This window comes from Pholis gunnellus (genome assembly GCF_910591455.1).
Source record: "Pholis gunnellus genome assembly, chromosome: 9".
Taxonomy (NCBI): domain Eukaryota; kingdom Metazoa; phylum Chordata; class Actinopteri; order Perciformes; family Pholidae; genus Pholis; species Pholis gunnellus.
The window spans coordinates 12,513,644-12,534,881 of NC_136535.1; the positions used below are offsets into that span (position 1 = coordinate 12,513,644).

Sequence of the window (21,238 nt, forward strand, 5' to 3'; positions counted from 1 at the left end):
CTGGTTTATGATTGCAACAAACTCTGTTTCACCCTCAAATGGAATTTTACGCTAGTGTTCTTAGGAGAATAAGAAATAGCTCAAGTGCAATTGATATAGACTGTCTTTTCAATATTCAAAGCAAAGAGTGCAATTCATGCATAATTTCTTCTGTTTTCCCCTGCAGTGGACTGTTGGGATGGTCCTGATGGAGAGCCGATGGTCCAACACGGCTACACTCTGACCTCCAAGATACCGTTCAAGTCTGTCATAGGGACCATCAATAAATATGCCTTCATAAATAACCAGTGAGTCAACAACCCTATTGTTGTGTGTGTGATAGCATGTGAGTGTTTGTGACACTTTATGGAAACTAGACAATATCTCATGTTGTACTGGGAGAAAATGGTCCAGAATACCAAATAGAAATCCCATTTTACTTATTCATATAAATATGACTGAAACATCATTTCTGGTTGACTTTCAGTAGAGCAAATGATGTCATTTGCACCAGGACAAACAGCAGAACCTTTCTGCAAGTGTACACACACACACGTACACGCACAGATTCTATTATTGATTGAATATTGTTCTCTTCTGTTCAATTGTGTTGCTTTATGTTCTATGGGATGAGATATAATTGCATCAGCTCGCTCGTAAAAAAAAGCTGCAGAACTACTGTATTTTTCTTCATAAAATAGTCTCAAACTAGCATTTCTCCCACAGATGTAATGAAATATTTTTGAATTTGATGTAAGATTCCCCTACAAGGTTTAACAAGAAAGTTGCAACATTTAGACAGACAGGTTGGTGTTTTTCGGAGAACGTTGTGATTCCTGGCAGTAATTAGCACCTATTACTGAACCATCTGCTCAGCAGCGTTTCCTCTGGGAAACGCTGTTTGTCTCTGTTGGGTCCAACAATACCCAAACAAAGTGATGAATGATGCAGCTTCCTGCTGCTACATTCGTTCGCTTTCACATCTATTGCAACTACTTATGAGTGCAATGCTTGTGTTATAAAACCATTTATTCATTACAATGGCACAGGCAGTGTTGGAGCAGATTAAATCTATGTAATATTACTAGAAAGATGAGTACATTTGGCAATAGCTTGTTGGAAGTTTCACTAAAATGAATAAGGCTGTGCATCTGTTTTTATAAATCTTATTTTCTAGTCGTCAACTTCTAGACGGTAATTATTTCAATATCGCAGGTTATATATGATATGGTTTTTGAGTAAAATGCTTATTGGCTTTCTTACCAAGAGTTAGATTATACGATTGATACAACACTCAGAAGCTCAAGCTAGCAGCATCTTAGCTTAGCATAAACTCCATAAAGTCATTTTTTACTCTTTGATTTTTGAGCAGGTGACACAAATGTGTTGGTCAGTGAGCTGAGTTGGATTTAGCAACCTGTGGACAGAGCAAGGCCAGCCGCCTCCTCTTTCCAGTCTTTATGCTAAGCTATGCTAATATGCTAGCTGTAGATTCATATTTAACTGACAAATGACAGTATTGAGCTTCTCAGCAAATTCTCAACAAGAAAAAAAATAAGGGTATTTCCCAAAATGTCTAATTATTAATTTAATTACATCAGCAATCAATCACAGTTCAATATAGGGTAACATTCAACTGAACAGGGAAGCACAATAAAGACACGCACACAACCTACTGAACTTGCCTAGTTTCAGAACAAGGATAGAAAATCCTACGAAAACCCTGTTAATGGCTGCCTCTCCTGTCTTTTGACTCTACGCTAGTAAGAGCTGATACGATTAGTTGATAAATTGATTATTCAATAGGCCAAATGATAATAATAATTGGATAAATGAATTGACAGATTTATCTATAATTAAAATAATGGTATAGGTATGTCTATTCCTTTGAACATGTTTGACTAAGTTGCACCACTCCTCAGGGTACCTTCTTTGTATTCCTCTGTTAATTAAGTCAAATACCACATGTTCAATGTTCCCCCTGAAAGAAAACCTTCACACTTTCCAAAACCGGAAATATCTGTATATTCTCATAAACTAACACCATATTAATTAGTAATCTTTAATTCTGACAGCAAGACCAGCAGAATAAATTCAACATCCCTTTATCTCTTCTCCTCCTCTCTGCTGTTATCACCTTTTACATACAGCTGATATTTTATCCCCAGTGCCACCTGTTAATATGATTAATGGCCCCTTGGCTGTATTGAAATGGAGCGAGTCTCTGCTCTCCCCCACATCTCTCACTCTCTCTCTCTCTCTCTCTCTCTCTCACACACACACACACACAGCTCATTGAGCCGCCTCAATGTTTCACTTGAGAGAGGCTCCTGGATGTCAATGTCTCGGTGTCGAAGTGAAATGACTGGATGCTCTATTCTGTGTTGTCTCTTTTTGTCTTTGGCAGTGGACTCGTTTGTGTGTGTGTGTGTGTGTGTGCATGGTGTGTGCGTGAGTGTGTGTTTTGTGGATCAAAGGTGGGGTTTGAGAGCAGGGCTGCTTCCCCTGAGGGAGAGCCGTCAGTCTGACAAACCTGACATTTGAGCTGCGCTACTGTGTGGCCACAAGTCATTTCACCTTTTCTTAATGAAAACACAGACACACACACACAAACACACACACACACACCACTTTGACATAGACACCATGTCACATAGGTGGAGAGGTGTTTATGCAGCTGTATGTTTTTAATAATTTACCCCCTCGCTGTTCTGTTGGTTGGAGCTGAGACATGGAAGTACAGTTAGAGATGTGGCTCACACTCATATCAGATCAGTCGCATTTCAGTCCAATGGCTGCATTCAAGACAAATCTGAATATTTATATTGATATTTTTTCTTCCTTACAGGTACCCAGTGATTCTGTCCATAGAGAACCACTGTAGCATCCAGCAGCAGAAGAAAATTGCTCAGTACCTGCGAGAAATCTTTGGAGACAAACTGGATGTGAGAGATGCACTGAGCAGAGATTCAAAAACACTACCCAGTCCTCAAAGCCTCCAGGGCAAGATACTCATCAAAGTAAGAACAAATCTGTGGATACTGCTGATGCGATGGTGGTCTGACAGTTCATGTTTTCAACTGAATTGATCCTTTGCTTGCAAATCAAACTATCTGCATTGCACGTCGCCATTTCCTTCCTCTTATTTCAGTGAAGAAAGCAGAGAACCATATTTTACTTCATGTGCGTTACTGTGCTGACGTTGGGGAGTGGGAGAGGCACTGCAAGGCAGCTAATTATTGCCCCTAAACAGATGAAGAGAAGGAAGAGGAAAAAGGGAGGACAAAACTAGGTCATTGTATTAACCATAGTGGGGAAAGGAGAGAAGGACGAGATGCTGGCATTTGATAATTGAGAAAAAGATTGTTGTTTTTTATTTTTCTTACAACAAACACAACCTGCAAGGAGAGTCAGTTGGGCCTGTCAAACTATTATTTGTTAAAATTGCTGCTAGCCGCAGCAATTCTGCAATTAACCGTGATGAATAGATAACTATTTAAAGACATTGCATTCCATGAAACACACTGTTACCCAGCAGAGTTTAGATTTTAAGTAGAGATTTGCCCATCAACCGCCACAACACCCACTGCCCGTCCCAGCATGGGACGGGCATTCCTCAGAGAGCGAGGCAGGAGCAGCTTTTAGTCATTCCAGGTTGCCGCTTTGTGCTGTATTATGTAGAAATGAGGGCTCGAGGCCTCAGTGAAGGGTCCCTTTAAGCCTCTGAACGAAGGCGTTGTCATTCAAGACAGCTTTGTTGCTTTCACTGACCTCAGTTCAGAGAGTGTTTGAAATGACCACCCTGTCGAAGCCCCAGTTGCGTGCTGCTCCGTGGTGACAGTCAGACCAAAGTTACATATGTTTTGCCCAGTTGATGTGTAGACATTTGATTTTGAATGCACGGCCCTTTGCAAGTTATCATGTCCAGCCTCACAAGCTTATCTCTTTACAGCAGCTATTGTTGTAATCCCAAAGAAGACGGGTGCCAAGCAAAAGATGATCTGTGAAACATAGTTGATATGATCATCCTCAAAAGGACTGAAAACCCAACATCTTCCCTTGTTTTAATACCAGCTTTCACTTTAACTGCCTCAGAGCCAGAAGATCCTTATCCACCAGCACGGGTAGAGTTGTTCACACAAAGAAATAGAGAGCATCTTGTTGAGCAAAAGCTTTCAGCATTTATGGATATTTTTTTTTTACAAGAACAGGATTAAATTGACTTGATCTGTTTTGTAAAAAAGCCTGCATTTTCCCCTAGAAAAAAAGTATCACTGGCTTTGTCCCTCCCCAGCCATATGTCTGGAAAGTGAAAGAGCATTATTGATTTTTCTATAAAGCCCTTTACTCCTCTAACACTTTTTCTTACTCTTTCCTCCCCCACTTTATGCGCTTGTTTGAGAGCCTTTAACCTCTCTCCATCCCCCAGTGGAGCAAGAGACCAAAGAGACAATAAAGGAATGTGGCATAACGGTTTTTGACATTTACAGATAGAAAGAAGGGATAGAAAGAAGGGATAGACTGCTGGCGGCAGTGGCTGAAACAAGGGCGGTCATGTCAGCCAGTGAGACACTCGATGTACTGCGGGAAGCTCGGAGTCTGCCATCGATTTTGGAAGAGCCTTAGAAAATTTTGACTCCCACTCATACCTTCATAATGGCTCACTAATGGGCTTTCTACTCTGCAGGAAGAGCTGCTCAGGGAGCTTCGAGGAGAATCTGCAGCTGATTGTATAATTTGTGCGTGTGTTTTTGTGTGCACAAGTGTGTTTTCTGCCCTCTCCTGTGCTTGTATGTGGCAGTATTTGCTTTCACTTTGCATATAAATACTGAGAAAGGAGCCACATAACAGACAACTTCAAGGTGCATTTTTGTGTGTATGTGTGCAGTTAAGTAAATTATTAAAGCTGCATTCTTCTGTGTTATGCTCGTACTATCTTAGAGGTGCAACCTGTGTGGGCTTTCTAGAGACGAGGATTTCAAGACATGTGCTTGGTTTAAATGTATGTTTGTCCGCTCTCCTCTCAGCTCGTTGTCTGTCCTCTCTCTACCCAGGGCAAGAGTCTGCCTGCCTATCTGTCTGCGGACGCCGAGGAAGGCGAAGTGTCTGATGATGACAGCGCGGATGAAATTGAGGACGACTTCAAGCTTAAGAGCTGTAATGTAAGATAGAGGATTGTAGCTATAAACATGACATGCACACAATAATGCATGAAGAACCAAGTTACCACCCACAAACAGACGTTACCTCACATTACTCAAGTCATTCTCAAGCCAGTTGTGCCCATCTGTGGAGTCAAGTTTCTGTCTTTATTTGTGGCATTCATTTATTCACTATCATCATAGTAAGACAGTTATGTGTACTGGCAGGGTAACCAGTTGCTCAGGAAGGCCGTTTCCTAAATATAATAATGCAATGTAATGTTAATTGTAGAACAGCTGTGCTTTCATTCACCGGTCAGAGAGCCATCATTCCGGTTTTTCTACATGCAATTGAAACCAGAACAGCACTGAAATTATTTGACTAAAAATGTATCCTCTAGCAAATTAGAGCAATATTTCGATAGATAAAACAGATAATATGATTGAAACACAACTTTGCTTTTTGAACTTTTGCTTTTTTTTTTACGATACCTTTTAAAAAACAAAGACATAAAAGTAACTCAATTTAACTTTTACTCCAGCTGCTGTCTGTCTCTCCGTCTTTGTAGCTTTCCTTTATGCTCCTCTTTTAGTTATTAAAGAGCTGCTTGAACAGTAATGTCAGAGAACACAACCAGTCCCCCACATGCAGAAGTTCGATAATGGGATCTTAATGACATTGTTGTGCTCGAAGTAATGACCTCAGTAATTGGGTAGTAATGTTGGTACTTGTAAAGTTTTATTGATCATCATTGCAGTAATGTTTGGGAATAATCATTGCTTAATGGTGCGGATATAAATACAAGCATCTGAATTTACGTTTCTGTTAATAGATAAGCAGCTCAGAAACATGTGAAACATGTCAGCGAATATAATCGCTGCGCAAATCAGACCTGAACTTGCCTTGTGCCACTTTTATAATCATTCTTAATCCTGTTTATTTATTCCTTTATAGGGCCATGGTCCTCCTCACCACATTTAAAGCAGGAAAACACTCAGTTATTTTCCAGATGGTTCAGTTGTGTAACAGAATATGGCATCATTCTTCCACATTTAGCTGGAGGCATGAAGCTGCAGATGCCACTTTGGATGATCATTGCCATTTTCAAAGGGTGGTGGCAGGTTTTCACTGATGAGAGGTTTTCTATTGAGCTCGTTAAACCAATATGCTTTCACAGCAGTCACCACGAGCATTGCATTAATAGTGTGATATAGCTTTTGTCTAATAATGAAACACCGGCTACGGAAAAAGAGAGACTTGTATAGTGTTGTGTTCTCTTACTGATGCCAAATAAAATCTGTCTGAAACCTCAATTTACAGCTCACTACAGACTAAACTACTTGGTGTCTGTTATATAAGGAGACAAGTGAGTGATTTTGGACACAGTTTATGAATCTGTATAGTTTTATAGATGTTTTTCATTTTAGACTGGTACCACTGAAGTACAATTCAGCTTGTGGCAGTAAAACACCAACCAGATGTTTGTAAAGAGTTTATTATTAACATTATTATTATTATTGTTATTATATGGTTTCTAAATTTAAAATGAAATAGAACACAAACAAAGCTTTTTCAGCACATACAATAACTCAAGAGTAGTCTAAATATACTCCAGTTAACTTTTACAGATTTAAAATATAGAGATTTTAGTTCCAGCTATGAAAAATGACTGAACAGTTATTGCCTGCAGGTGGAGCAGGAGTCAAAATTGCACCAGCATTTCTTTCTATACCGCACATCTATATGTCTATAGCTGCAATTCTAAACTGCTGCTGTAGTTATTTTGATTGCCTGAGGGCGGTGCTGATGTTACTGTGGCTCTGCAGTTGGTGTATTTTGGTTGAACCTGGTTTTAGGTGCTTCGCATCAGTCACAATGTGTGCTGTTGCACCAAGATGACACTGCTCTCCATCATCTCTTTGCAATATATGTGTCCTTGCATCTGTATTGAAATGACCCCCTTCGTGTGTCTCACTTACTTGCCCTGCTCTCTTTCTCCTTCCCTTACTTTATGACTCTCTTCTTCTTTCACTCAGGACAATGGTCATCACCAGGTGGAATCTCACATCAGAAAGAAACTGGACTCTCTGCTGAAGGAGTCTCGGATCGGGGACAAGGAAGATACAGACAGTTTCAGCATCCGAGCTCTGCTCAGGGCTACTCACCAGGGCCTTCAGAAGAACCTGCGGCAGGTACCACCCCAAGGCATTGTGTAGAGCTGCATATGGAGTAGAGTAATACTCGTCAACAGATTAGGAGAAGAAAGCAAAGGGAGGGTGGGGGAGGGGGGGTAAAACTAGGCCATGATATTAGTCACAGAGGGAAATGGAGAAAATAAAAGAGTGGACTAGTTTCTGCAGCACTCACAGGTCAAACACACTCACTGAATAATACAAATACAAAGAGAGTAAAGCAGGACCTCCTCAGGCCAGTCTGAAGGGACTACTGCTTTCCCACCTCAGCGGTGTTTCATCCAAAGCATGTCAAAACAGACCGAAAGTGATGAGAAACTAAATGTCTGCAGTGTTACTTAATATTTAATTTCTCTGCTTGCCTCCTGTGCTATTTTTAGAAGGTTCAGTTTCCTGACAGCCATTTTAATGCAGTGGGTGTGCATCGGGGTTTCCTATGCTCTTCATTCTATCCTTTGTTTGTGATCTCTTTCCCCTCTTTCTGTCTCTGACGCCTTTTTCTCCCCGTCTTCTCTACTGTAATTTTCCTTTTTTCAGTTTTTCTTATTTCTCACCCACTCTGTTCTTCAGCTGTGCGGTGCTTTTTTGGCTGATGTCTGATACAACCCCTCCAGCTACTGAGCTTCAGGGTTTAAGTGTCTTGCTGGGTGCTAATGTAGTTGGGATTAGATTCACATCAAATGATCCACACACACATGAATGTAAACAAGCACGCACGCAAGCACACATATAAAAGAATGTGTTTTCTTGTCTCTAGAGCTCCAAAGGGGTTCTGAAGAAATCCCAAAGCAGATCCTTCATCACGACGCTTAAACAAAAGGTGAGGCGATAGAGAGGTTTCTCTTTGTGTGTGAGGTCTCAAATGGCAAATTTAGGTTAGTTGGTAACAAAATACTTCACATGCTTCACTGCTTCTGATATTTCGTACAGACATAGATGTGAACTGCAACTTGACTGGTTGGCTGAGGCATTCAACCACAAGGTGGTTTTTCTAGTTTTTTGCTATGAGTTCCCATTAAACTGTCCACTGAGTGTATAGTTCAAACATTAAGAGTAGGATAAGCCTCTTCAACTGATCTTCACTTATGGGAAGCAGAAAAGAAGCTTCGTTGTTCTTCTTTAGATACAGTAAATCTTCCATAAACTCATACATGATAAAATGCCTATACAAAGCATGACCATAGATCAAAATTCAGATTACCATACGTATCTTACAATTTCACGCTACAAATCGATGCATTGAATGTGTCCGCTATGCGTATCTGTAAGTCACAGATGCAGATCTAAAGCATGTAGCCTATATGATTTACATCCTCGCTAAGGTATGTGTTTTTCTCGCATCGTGAAATTGATTAAGATGTTTTTTATTCCTTCAGGGTTTTTCTTGAAGATGCAGTTAGCATCGATTTGTTTCATTGTATAATATAGGTTTGGACGACAGTGGGTGTTGTGTTAAAGACATTTCCTCTACACTCCCTCATTTCTCAGCCTGATTATTTCCCACTCTGAATTTTTTCCTCCATCCATTTGCTTCATTTTACCTTCCTCCACTTCATGTGCAGTTTTCCCACTCACATCTCCTCCTCATTCTTTTATGCCTCCCTCTTTGCATATTATGCATCCTCCCACGTGTGTGTGTGAGTATATATGCGTGCATGCATGGGTGCATGTAATCGGTTGGCAACCGGCCTAAACCCTGTAATTACTGTGACCCTCATCCGCTCCTCAACTCCACTTTAGCCCTAATAGAAATGTGAAAAATGCACACTTCAACAAATAAACACAAATATAATTACATACGTTTTACAAGAATAACACTCTCCATGAACCACACAGAAACACATACAATTTGCTAAAGACACATTATCAACCTTGTCCACTTCAGAACTCTTTACTGTGAGTTCATGTGCAGGCAGTATCATGTTTGTGTATTTAACACATTTATCAGGATGGCAACTGGAGACAAGGATATACGCCATGTCTTTCTGCTTTTCAACCAGTACCTTTATTGTAGTGTGTGTGTTTTTTTATATATTCCTGTGTGTGTCTATTGTCCAGAGGCACTCTAAATCCAGGCTGTCATGCCAAAGCGTGGACAAGGAGGAGGACATTCAGGAGACGTCCGGGAGGGAGGCCGGAGGACAGTTCAACAGGTAACATTTGACCTGCTTCACCGCAACACTGACAATCCCTGACAACTGGGAGGTTTGATAGTTGCTGATTGCTGGAAGCATTGAATAGTTCAGGACATAAGTAGTACCATGCAAACCGCTAAAGCCACTTCAGCATTCATTTATGTTTGAGGGAAAGAATGATGGATTTCAAGCCAAGTGCTAGCACAGACAGCAAAGAAAGGGGAGACTGGTTGGTTTTGATTCCTTCTCCTCTTATGTATTATATTTGATATATTTACATTAAATGAACACATCAGGATTGCTATCCTTTGATTTGCATCTGTAAAATCTTTACGCAGGTATGAGTGTGTGCACGTCTTCTTGCTTTACCTGTCCTATATTTTCTGAAAATCATCTCATTACCTCTCCTCTGTCCTCTCTTGCAATTGTCTTCTGTCATCTGGCAATCGCTATAGGGGTGGAAGGAAGAGGAAGACGATGAAACTGAGTAGAGATCTGTCAAATCTGGTGGTGTTCACCAACTCTGTTGCCTCACAGGAGTGCCTGAATGAAGGTGAAACACCAAACAAAGCTCTGGCACCTTCACACACACAAACAAATAGTCACATTGCAATCTTTACCGTGAAGACATTTTTTGCATGCCTAATCCTTGTTTCTCTTCAGGTACTCCAGGTGACGTTCTTTCATTCAGCGAGACCAGAGCCCAGTCTCTGGTCAATCACAGAGCTGAACAATTCCTGGCTTTTAACCAGAGGCAGCTGTCACGGATTTATCCCTCAGCCTATCGTATCGACTCGTCCAATTTCAACCCCCAGTTCTACTGGAACGTGGGTTGTCAGTTGGGTAAGATAGCTGTCTGTCGCTCTAAGCTTTTGACCTGTTTGGAGGTTCACTGTTAATGAGAACACCAGGTGCCTTCCCTTTAGCCACATACCTGTCATTACACACTAACTGACACTGCATACCACATGCACACACACACACACACACACACACACTCAGATTTTATCTGTGGCCTGCACACCACACACTTCATTTACACATATCTCATTGTGTCGGTTGCCAGTGGTCATATGTGCAGAGGGTAATTGGTATGCGTGTGACCACTAACTCAGTTGTGCAAAATATGTGTGTGTACTGTATGTATTTGCATGTTGTGTATAATTGAGTATGTGCATGTTTATTTGTAGGGCTGCAGTTGGAACAGCACATTGTGAGGATTTGGGAGAAATACATAAATAAATAAAAAGGAGATAAGATAATGAAAAAGAGTCAGAACTGATTATTTTTTTTATCTTTGCTAAAATGAGCAGTGGCAGGAAATCCAACATCCAAGGAATCCCTGCCTGTCCCTGCCAATTAAGGACAAATCTATTAAATTCAGAGAGCAGTATTGGTCTCTGAGTTTCTAGGAAATCTCCGTTAGGTGTACAAAAATAGAAACAGTTACAAAGGAGAAAGGAAGTAAAACTGATAAATAAGAACCAAACACAGAAGATTATCATTGAAGCAACTGTGAATTGTCCTTTTTATTTCCATTTTATTTTTGCTGGTTTCCTTCCTCATCTGTTTTTTCTAATTAAGATTTCAAGGTTGTATTCACGCACACATGAATAAATTAATGAGTCAAATCAGTTTTGCTACAGACTACTGATCATCCTGATTTTCATACTTTATGTATACTGGAACAATAACGGGATAATAATTAAAGATAGTAGAGGTTTAGTGAATTTTTGTATCTAACTAAGTCTTTCTCTTTCAGTCGCTCTGAACTACCAGACAGAGGGCAGGATGATGCAGCTTAACAGAGCCAAGTTCATGGTGAACGGAGGTATTGGTTACGTCCTCAAACCTCCTCCCATGTGTAAAGGTAAGGCAACCTACAGACTGCATGCACACAAACAAGCACCCATACATGCATACAAATCATTGTTCATACAATTAAAAACTGATGTGCAAATCAGTGTGCATTTGTTGCGATTGGATGTGTAAAATTATAGCAGGTTAGAATTTAGGAATGTAACCAAATTGGGTGACTGATTTACAACTGTTCACAAAAATACATATATGGTGTAAAGGAACTCTAAATGGATGCAATTTTTATATAGAAACCTATATATTTATATATATATCACTCTCGTGACTTTCCATTTGAATTAAAACCTTTTACACTATTGCATAGACAGTATATTTTGTATCTGCGTGCTCTATTGAAACTACAGTATATGGTATTTTCAAATGCGAAGAAGACAGTAGACTTATATTGGTACACAATTACATGGAATAGATATAAGTGATAATTTGCATCAAGTTGTATACATTTTCCTGTAAATCAATGAGAGATATATGCTGTCTTCGAGGGATGTTTTCTGCACTACATGAGTGTATGAAGATGATCTCATCCACATTACTGTATAGTACTGTTACACTGTTGATTGTTTTAATATTAGATATCCATCTAAAAGAGAGCTACACAACAAAGGGGAGGCATGCGTGTTTCCATGGGCTCGCTGCACATGTAGTTTATAATACTGCACTTTATGATGCCGTGCTTATTGAGCACAACTGTAGTCAGTCAACATTATCTGATCAGTTACAGAAATGTGTGTATATATGTTATTTTCACCTTTCTTGTGTATGAATATTGCATATAACAGGAGCAATGTGAGAGGATCCGACTTTGGCATTGAGTGATGACATAAATCAAAGTTATTCCTCTGCTGTCTTTTATTCCTTCTAGGCTCCTTCAACCCATTCAGTGATGACCCGCTTCCAGCTTATCCCAAGAAACAACTCATTCTCAAGATCATTAGTGGACAGCAGTTGCCCAAACCACCAGACTCCATGCTGGGGGACCGTGGAGAGGTATAAACACACCAAAGCACACATTAGCCATCTGTATTTTTCACACACACACACACACACACACACACACACACACACACACACACACACACACACACACACACACACACACACACACACACACACACACACACACACACACACACACACACACACACAAACATGCTTGACTACTCATCAATGTTCAACTTGCTTTCAGCTGCAAATGCATCATAAAATAATATATAACTAATGTTTTTTAATCGCTGTTTATCCTCATCAGATTATTGATCCATTCGTTGAAGTAGAGATCATCGGCCTGCCAGTTGATTGCTGCAAGGAACAGACACGAGTTATTGATGACAACGGTTAGACACACACAGACTTGAAGAACATCACAACACTGTGCACTCACTGACCCACTAAAGAATGTTTTAGCATATCATGCATATCATCTTGAAATAGCCTTAAAGCAGCTATAATGGATATTATAAAAACAATGTGTCAAATGACAATGTGAAAACAATGTGCCAATGTGAAAGGGGTCACTTGATGTGATGAATCAACAGAACTTCAATTTGCTGCCTCTGAATAAAGCTGAGCCATTGTTAATGCCATTAGTGACACTTGAGCTGTTGCTACTATTGACAAGTCAACATGTCTCCATTGAAAATGGTCTGTTGATGAAACATTTTATTCATCACATTCATGGAACGGCAACAAACTATATTGTAGACCTTTTACCCATAAAGCATAGATCATAACTTAAGGCCCTGTTGGCAGTTTTACAATATAGGTGAAAATTACCCAGTTCAATCTAATCTAGGGCTCTGATAATTGACCAATGACCTAATTTAGTATTGGATAATCGGGTCAGCCACACTTTTTACCTGTGAAAAGTGACACATAATATTTTAACAGTATATTACACTTTACATACTATAGGACATAGCCTATTCTAAATATGGTCTCTGCAAACTTCTAAATTGTTTTGACTTTACGACTGTAGAGCAATGCTGGGATGAAAAGTCAGATTATTTAATTAGAGGCATAAAAGAAGCAGAACGAAGGAGTCTGCTGTTGTCACCTCTCCGAGGGAACCCGGCAGGCGAGAGGTGAAACTTCCTCTGGTAAAGGTTATAGAGCCCTGGGAGCTCAACAGTATTATAAGATTAGTGTGCAGGGCATTGATTCATGAAATACATCATTTTACACATCACTACCACTATCTCCGTCTTTCTTTTTTTTCTTTTGTCTTGTGTACTCTATATATGTTTTGATGAGATACTGATGAAACACATCCAAATTATAATGAAACAAAGCTATATGTGTGTTTTTCCTCAGGGTTTAATCCAGTATGGGAGGAGACTCTGTCCTTTACACTTCACATGGCTGAGGTGGTTTTGGTGCGTTTTCTTGTCTGGGACCATGACCCAATTGGAAGGGACTTTATTGGTCAACGGACTGTTGCCTTCAGCAGCCTGATGCCTGGTATGTGCAGAATTCCTCAGTGTTTTGTATGTAAACGACCTGAACTTAAGAGGGGGTACAATTTGTCACTGCAAGTAACAATCATTATAGTTCCGCTATTTAACACAAATAGACAGACAGACTCACTCACAATTAAATACATGATTTCACTTTAGGGTTTTGGCATTGCTATGGCTGTGGGGCAAGTTATCTAGCGAACCATGATTTGTATAGAAAAAGACCTTTGGGTTGGTGGGTTATTTTTGTTGTTTACATCCATCAGAGTAGTCCCTGAACTCCCGATGCCCTCTCCGCAGGCAACTACCACGCAAACACCAGTCTGATGACAACCCACATCTTTCTTTGACTCATTCTATCGCTCACTCTATCTCACTCACATGCTTTCTCTCTTCATCTCTAACAACAGGTTACAGACATGTTTACTTGGAGGGGCTGACTGAGGCTTCCATCTTTGTGCATGTGTCAGTGCATGATGTCTATGGAAAGGTAAGTGCTGTATTCTGGTCTTTATTGTAGCATTCCCCCTGTGACCCACTTTTATCAAACAGAAAGAAATGTGTGTCCCTCAACACATGAATCCATTTAAGCCCCATCCTTTGTCTTTCTAGTGGAGTCCTCTAGTCCTGAACCCCAGCTTTACCATAATGCACTTTCTAGGATCTAACAAGGTATCCTGATGCCCTAAGGCTCTGTGTGGTGCTGCATGAAACAGCAATGCATGATGCTAAAGTGCAGATTGTGTTCAGCCGTATCTCAAATGAGTTGTTTGTGTGTTACATTGAACCACTGAGGAATACAGTTTGCTATTAAGCTCATTTTGAAAATACAAAAAAACAAAAAAACAACCGAGGTTGTCTCATTTTCAACAAAGACGGAATAATTTGCAATGTAAGCATGCATTCATAATCCTCAACGTCTTCTTGCAGATTGTTCGTTGTGTTACCTTAAGGAGTAAGGGTGCCATCTATAGGCAATGCATTTAAAAGCATGCAATTGTTATTATTAGCTGTGAGCTAAGTTCAGTACTTGATGTCTTTTTGATGTTTTCATGAAAATGTACACTTTAATTTCAAACTGTAATGTGTGAAAAGGTTTTGGTCAGTCTTTGTCTGAAGTGCACCTTGGTTGATAATGTGTTTCTGAGCACGTCTCGCCTCTTTCTTGTTGTCTTTTTTTCCACTTCTTATTTCTTTCCTGTTCCGTTCCTACTGCCCTCAGGGTCATCAGCTGCGAGGTATCCGGGGTTTGTTTAACCGTTCTTCCAAGTCCTCTGTGGATACCAACTCCGGTGGCCTTCGAAAACGCTCAATCAGTGATCACCTCCTGCGACGCACAGCCAGTGCCCCAGCAAAGGGTCGGAAGAAGACCAAGATGGGGCTGTCAGAGTCAGTGGCTTCAATATCAGACCAAAAGAACGACACAGGTGCAGGAGCAAGAGGAGAGGGCATGTCAGGGAAGGAAGTAGGTGTGGAGAAACGTTACGAGCCACGAGGCCCCCTCATCCACAGACCTATCTCCATGCCTTTAGACAGGCTTCTGCAAGGGCAGCTATCCCTCTGCTCCCCAGACAAGGAACAACGTGATATGGGCTCAGACACGATCATCGGTGGGTATTTTCCTTTCATCGTCACAGTCAAAGAATTAAGTACTTTTGGAATTATGCAAATACACCCAAATTACGTACATTTAATAAGCATAAGGAATTTATACGATTCATGACACTAATACAAACCAAGCCACAGCAATCTGATGCATTAACTATTGGCTTTGGAAACAGTTATGCGGTTTTATTCAAGTAATTTCTTTAAGTGCTACTTTCTTTGTGTTGAAACGCTTCGAGTGTCTTAAAGCAGCATTTTGCATTGACTTGTTTTTCACATTAATTAATGTACTTTTTCAAATTTCACTCCTTTGCTTCACTTGTTCTACTACAACTATCTAAAATCCATGTACAATAACCATGTGAACTGACATACTACAGCCTACTCTCCATGATACATTAACATGCCTTTTCTGTCCCATCTTCATTTGTTGTGCTTTTTTATAGTAGAGAACTGACTAGGATATTCCAGCAGGTAATCTAAAATACGTATTGTTTGAAGGTTGCATCGTCCAAAAACATACCAGTATTGAGTCCACCCAGTGTATTTTGTCCGAAAGTGGTATGAGAAATATATTGCTGTGTCTTTTGATCTCATTTGACCAAACCAATCCCATTTGACCATCTCTTTCCTAATCTGATGTCCTCAAACATGGATTCTTCCTTTTGTTTTAACCTCCTCAGCCTCATTTTCCAGCTTCCCCTTCACAGTTGTACTTGGTGATCCATTCGTCTGTGTATTGCTATTGCTTTGTATTGGCTGGACTGTTAATTGTTGTCATTTAATTGTTGGTTGGCTTGGTGTTCTACATCAAATGGTGTATATATAAGCCTATCTTTATTAATCTCTTTGTTCAATTATCTGTGTCCACAGGAGCTTGCCCCTTCAACAGACCCAGGTCTTCCTCTTTGGACCCTTTCATCGAATCCTCATTTTCTATTGAACCAAACATCTCTTCCCCTTCTAAGACATACATCAATAGAAAAAAAGACTTTGACCAATCAGGGGAGGCTTCTTATCTGGTTATTGGTGGAGGCAACGTAAGAAAGGAAGAGGATTATGCCAATTACCAGTCAGAAGACAACAGAGTCAAATCAAAAATCATCGCCACAGGAGCAGAGAAAAAGTGTTTTGTCTCGCCTTCCAGGAACAGCCAGATGAGATCACATAAACCAGAAACATCATCAAACAGCACAACATTCACAGTTGCACCTTCAATCTCCTCATCCTCATCCTCTGCCCCCTCCTCTTTGCCCCCTCTTTCCCCTATCAGTAGGGACTGTGATCTGAAGAGTCCAAGCTCTTTGCATGACAGCAGTATCTCCAGACTCATTGATGCTGTGTCTTTGGGCAATGAGCAAGACACATGTGGCTCTATTTCTGCTCTGATTGGTCAGTTTGAAAGCACTGTTGAACAAAACGAATCACACACATTACCTCATGATCATACCCCTTTCCGTCATTCAAACTACAGGCCTACCACCCCTACCACACTACAAGATTTAAGGTCACCTATGAAGACCATCACTGCATCTACTAACAAGAACCACTTAAGTCCCCAAAAAGTAGCTGAAAAAACAAATCATGAAATCCGATCACCGCGAAAGATTTCCCAGGCAGGAGCACCTTCTCCAGCTCTCCTCTCCAGCCCAGAAACCGCGGAGCTTGAGGAGGTCTACACCATTCTGGATGAGGAGGTGCTGTTGCCTGTATCAGTGTACAACCTGAGAAAGCAGACGGTCCATGTTCAGGCAGACACTAGGGAGAGCACACCTTTAAATAGCTTGGGGTCCTCTCCGGCCAAGGTGGTCCAGGGTTTAGGCAAAGGGCACAATCTGGGCTGGGATGACATGAACAGAAAGAGGGGCGGGAGGGAAGAAAGTGAGGAGGCAGAGGAGAGTGTGTACGAGGAAGTGTATGATCCACCAGCACGAGCATCAGTACCATGCATAGAGCAAAGTACTTCTAAAAGGTACACAGGCTCCTCTGTAAACAGTAACTGTTTCCAGTTTCTCCATGACTCAGCTGGAAATGCTTTTGCAGAAGTAGAGATAAATGTTGATGAGGATCCATTGGATATGATGATGACCTCGCCGAAACATAGCAACCAATGGGAGGGACCCCTAAGTCCAACCAAACGGCATGCTATTTACCAAAACCATGAGTCCACTCCCAACCACTCCCAACAAAAACACCCTTTGTCATACCGCGATCCTCAACCGCCACATGCATTTTCACAGCGTCCCACTCCAATGAATCAACCTTCCTATCAGCTGGTCAATCACCACCAACACCAGAACAACTCCCAGGCTTCTTCCTTCCACAAACCCATCAACTCTAGACCTTCCAACCCTAGTCCACTGCGTCTGAACAGCTACCCTGTTCCTCAGAGCAATTCTGATGCCTTTAACAACAGCAGAGACTTCAGGAGTTCCTACACACAACAGAGGAGCTATAGCGGCAGCCAGATCATAAACAGGTCCCATCAAGATAGGCTAGGGTATAAACAGATGGACATGGAGCAAGTAAAGTGCTTTTATAATAGTATCTCCTCTTCTGAAAGCCTCCCTGGCCAATCTGCTGTGTCCACAAACATTGGTAGAGAGAGAGGCCTATATCCCCCTTCTTCAGACTGTGATGCAGTGTACAGCCACCTGGACTATGACTGCATTACGCCCCCATCAGAGTCTTTAGCTCCTCAAAACACCCACTCACACTGTCAAAGTCAAACACAATCATACACCCCTCATTCCTGGAACCAAAAAGTTTCCCCCATCACTACAAAACACCATTCACACCCTAAATCCACAGATTCTCTCCACTCAAACGTAGGCCCTATATCTGCTCGACCCCAGTCTGGTACCATAGACCCCACAGCCCCCAGCCCATGTAAGTCCAAGTCCCTGGGAGATCTGACCTCTGAAGATATATCATGCAACTTCCAGAGCAAATACCACATTATAAGTCGCAGTTTCATCACTCCCCATATGAGGAAGCAAAAGAGGATGGGCACCATGGGGGAAGTAACTTTCCAATCACAGTCTTGTGATCCACTTACAGAACAGCTTCGTAAGCTGGTCAGTCTAGAGGGTGATGACAGTGACAGAGATGGACCCCAGCCTCCTCAGTTGCACCAGGAAGCAAAACCCCCACTGCCTCAGCCACAGATAGCAAGTGTAGCTTCTGTTGTTCACAGGGATTTAGATGATTCCCCTCCACTCCTTACCCGGCGCCTATCTTCTCGGAGCCAAAGCCGAGTGCGTCACATCAACATCCGCGCTCGTGAAAGACTGCAAGAGGCTCTAAAGCCTCGGGCAGGTGAGGTGATCAATAGTACTGCCAGCATTGGTGGGGTGGTATTGAGGAATAAACCAGCCTCACAAAATCCACCAGCAAACAGACACTCGACTGGTTCTTACATAGCAGGCTACCTTGGTCAGCTGGAAGACAGGGGACTTCCTGAGGGAGCTTGTACATCATTGCGTCATGGAAATGGGGATCATTATGGTGATCACTTCTACACAGATGACTCTCTTCCATCTGCTGACTCCAACCACTTTGAGTCAGAGCCTGAGGTCTACTTTCTGCTCAGACTCTAGATCTGACCACAACCTAAAATGAGATTAATGATCAAGCTGTGATCCTTGATGACGTTCAATTACACCAAAAGCCAGAAGATCAAGGAAATAAATACTAGCCATTGTTTTTTCCCATGTTCAAAGACCAGTAGGTTTCCATCATGACAGTTAAATAAATCTTATTCTGGGCAATTTCTAGAGAAAGATATAGTCTGTAAAATGTATGTGAAACATCACATGTAATCCATAGCTGGATCTGACAGCATGAATTTCTTGTATGAAATGTCCTCTATTCAAGTGAACGGTCTAGTCTGGCAGTGTATTGTCTGTATTCTGCTTAATGTGTAAATGTTCTTGGGAACTTTGATTCCCTCCAAATGGCTTCCTAGACTGATCGTACAGATACTTGTTATCTTTGTCCCTGTGATGTACTTTTCAAACTGCGAACATTGACTATGAAGCAAAAAAAGAGGAGTTGGGTTTTAAGCAGAGAGGGAATGTCTTTCTTTGTATCATTTGAATGTGTAGTATAATCCAACAGCTACTTTTAATAGATGGGGTTCATCTTTTCATAGATGAGATGTAAGTCTTCCTTCTCTTTTCAGTGGTATTTCTTTATGTGTGATGTGTAACTGTGTCATTGTTTTAAATCTGAGATGGGTTTTAGTTGAGAACCAATTCTAACTGTACATTTTTGTTTGTGCATGTTACCTGTGAACATGTCAAGCATGACTATGCACCAATTCATACAATAGATGTTGCATCGCCTAACAACATTTGCACAGAACAAGTAGCTGCATTGGAAACAACCGAGGGTGTAGGCTTGTTTTGTATTAGGTGCAATACAGTACATTAACTTCCTTGCTTGGACTTGTTGATCTCTATGATTTGTAGAATTTGAAAACATGATTGCAAATTTGAAAGATTTGGAGTTTAAAGGTTTTATTTTTATAATTGCTTTGATACAGACTGCCAAAATAATCTCTTGTTGGTTATGGTTGTTTTATTTTGTATAACTTAATGAAATGAAAAAACAGAGTGACAACTACAGTGGGCCAGGCTGAGGAGGGGAGGGTGGCCAAAGCAGCAGTTTGTTTTTTATTGTTACAGTGTTACGCCATCCTATTTTCTTTGTATTGTTGCTCATCGGCGAACTCTGAGCATTTTCCTACCAATGCAATAAAATATTGAAATATTTGATTTCAACAAATTCCATGTTTATTTTCTGTTTCACTCAAAATGCTACACAGAACATTCGACAGATAATTTATCAAGAATGAAGCTCAAGCTCAAAAACAGCCTAATCTTTCCCCATATGCCACCTTAACCATAATGGGGTGTAATTGCTCATGAAATTCCTGTATAATAGAGCTGACAAACAGCACACCTGTTGCTCTGGGCATGCAATTCCCCATACCAGACTGCAGCACTTTGTTAAGTTGTTTGGATCAATCATAGTACAATATTCCTTAGAAATCTAAGAGAAAAGGACCCATGAAGTTGGATGTTTTCTTTCATGTTTTATCTCCACTTTTCAGCTCATTTAGGTTAAAGATAATCAGCCTTCTGTCACTTTCACTTGTTTATCCTGAGGTACAGTATCTCAGTTACCTGGGGTCTTTTGAATGAAATCATACAGTAGTTTATCTATAGGAAACATAATATACACCGTACATACACACACACACACACACACACACACACACACACACACACACACACACACACACACACACAGACACACACACACACACACCTTACATGCCAATCACTTGCAAGCATTCAATTGTTTTTCCACCATCACTCTAGAGAGGAGTAATTTTGGCTTTTGTGTCATCAGTTTTACTTCCTTGCAAAAGGCTTTACACCTATTATAAATATTCACAACAACACTTCACTTGTGCAGAGTAGGGGGTGGTTATGTTCAGGTCATATTCAGAGTTATCTATTTACCTTGTGATAGGAGCTTTTTAACCAAGTTAAACATGTTTCTGTTCTCTGTTTTTGACATGAGGCTATGATGTTGGATTGGGACATTTAATGGGATTTTTCTTTGGTAACAGGAGCTGTTGAATTGTGTCTCTGAGGTATCATTTATTCTGAATTGAATTCACTCTGTTGTCAGGTTTCATGATGTAGGTTGGATGTGACTGGTGTTTTACACAGACTGAATGTATTGCTGCATATTCTGACTTTCAGTTATGTGTTAAATGTTCTGAACAGCTGCATCGATGTCTTGGTTCCCCTGGCTCTTCACTCCGTGGTCGCCCTCAGCT

The 21,238-nt window shown here is 40.8% G+C and overlaps 1 protein-coding gene across 1 annotated transcript in view; it reads left to right on the plus strand.

Moving 5' to 3' along the window:
* The window catches only part of plch1 (phospholipase C, eta 1), a gene marked incomplete at its 3' end in the record, with an annotated part of 50,227 nt that extends 31,244 nt beyond the window's left edge, over positions 1–18,983 (plus strand). The window contains exons 9-24 of the mRNA XM_079166607.1: positions 167–287; positions 2,828–2,999; positions 5,034–5,141; positions 7,158–7,313; positions 8,071–8,133; positions 9,372–9,466; positions 9,904–10,001; positions 10,112–10,291; positions 11,211–11,318; positions 12,189–12,313; positions 12,576–12,660; positions 13,637–13,783; positions 14,190–14,269; positions 14,392–14,451; positions 15,002–15,389; positions 16,258–18,983. Coding sequence (XP_079022733.1) covers positions 167–287; positions 2,828–2,999; positions 5,034–5,141; positions 7,158–7,313; positions 8,071–8,133; positions 9,372–9,466; positions 9,904–10,001; positions 10,112–10,291; positions 11,211–11,318; positions 12,189–12,313; positions 12,576–12,660; positions 13,637–13,783; positions 14,190–14,269; positions 14,392–14,451; positions 15,002–15,389; positions 16,258–18,983 — 4,712 coding nt within the window. The remainder of the gene's footprint in view (positions 1–166; positions 288–2,827; positions 3,000–5,033; positions 5,142–7,157; positions 7,314–8,070; positions 8,134–9,371; positions 9,467–9,903; positions 10,002–10,111; positions 10,292–11,210; positions 11,319–12,188; positions 12,314–12,575; positions 12,661–13,636; positions 13,784–14,189; positions 14,270–14,391; positions 14,452–15,001; positions 15,390–16,257) is intronic.
* Between the last annotated feature and the right edge of the window lie 2,255 nt (positions 18,984–21,238).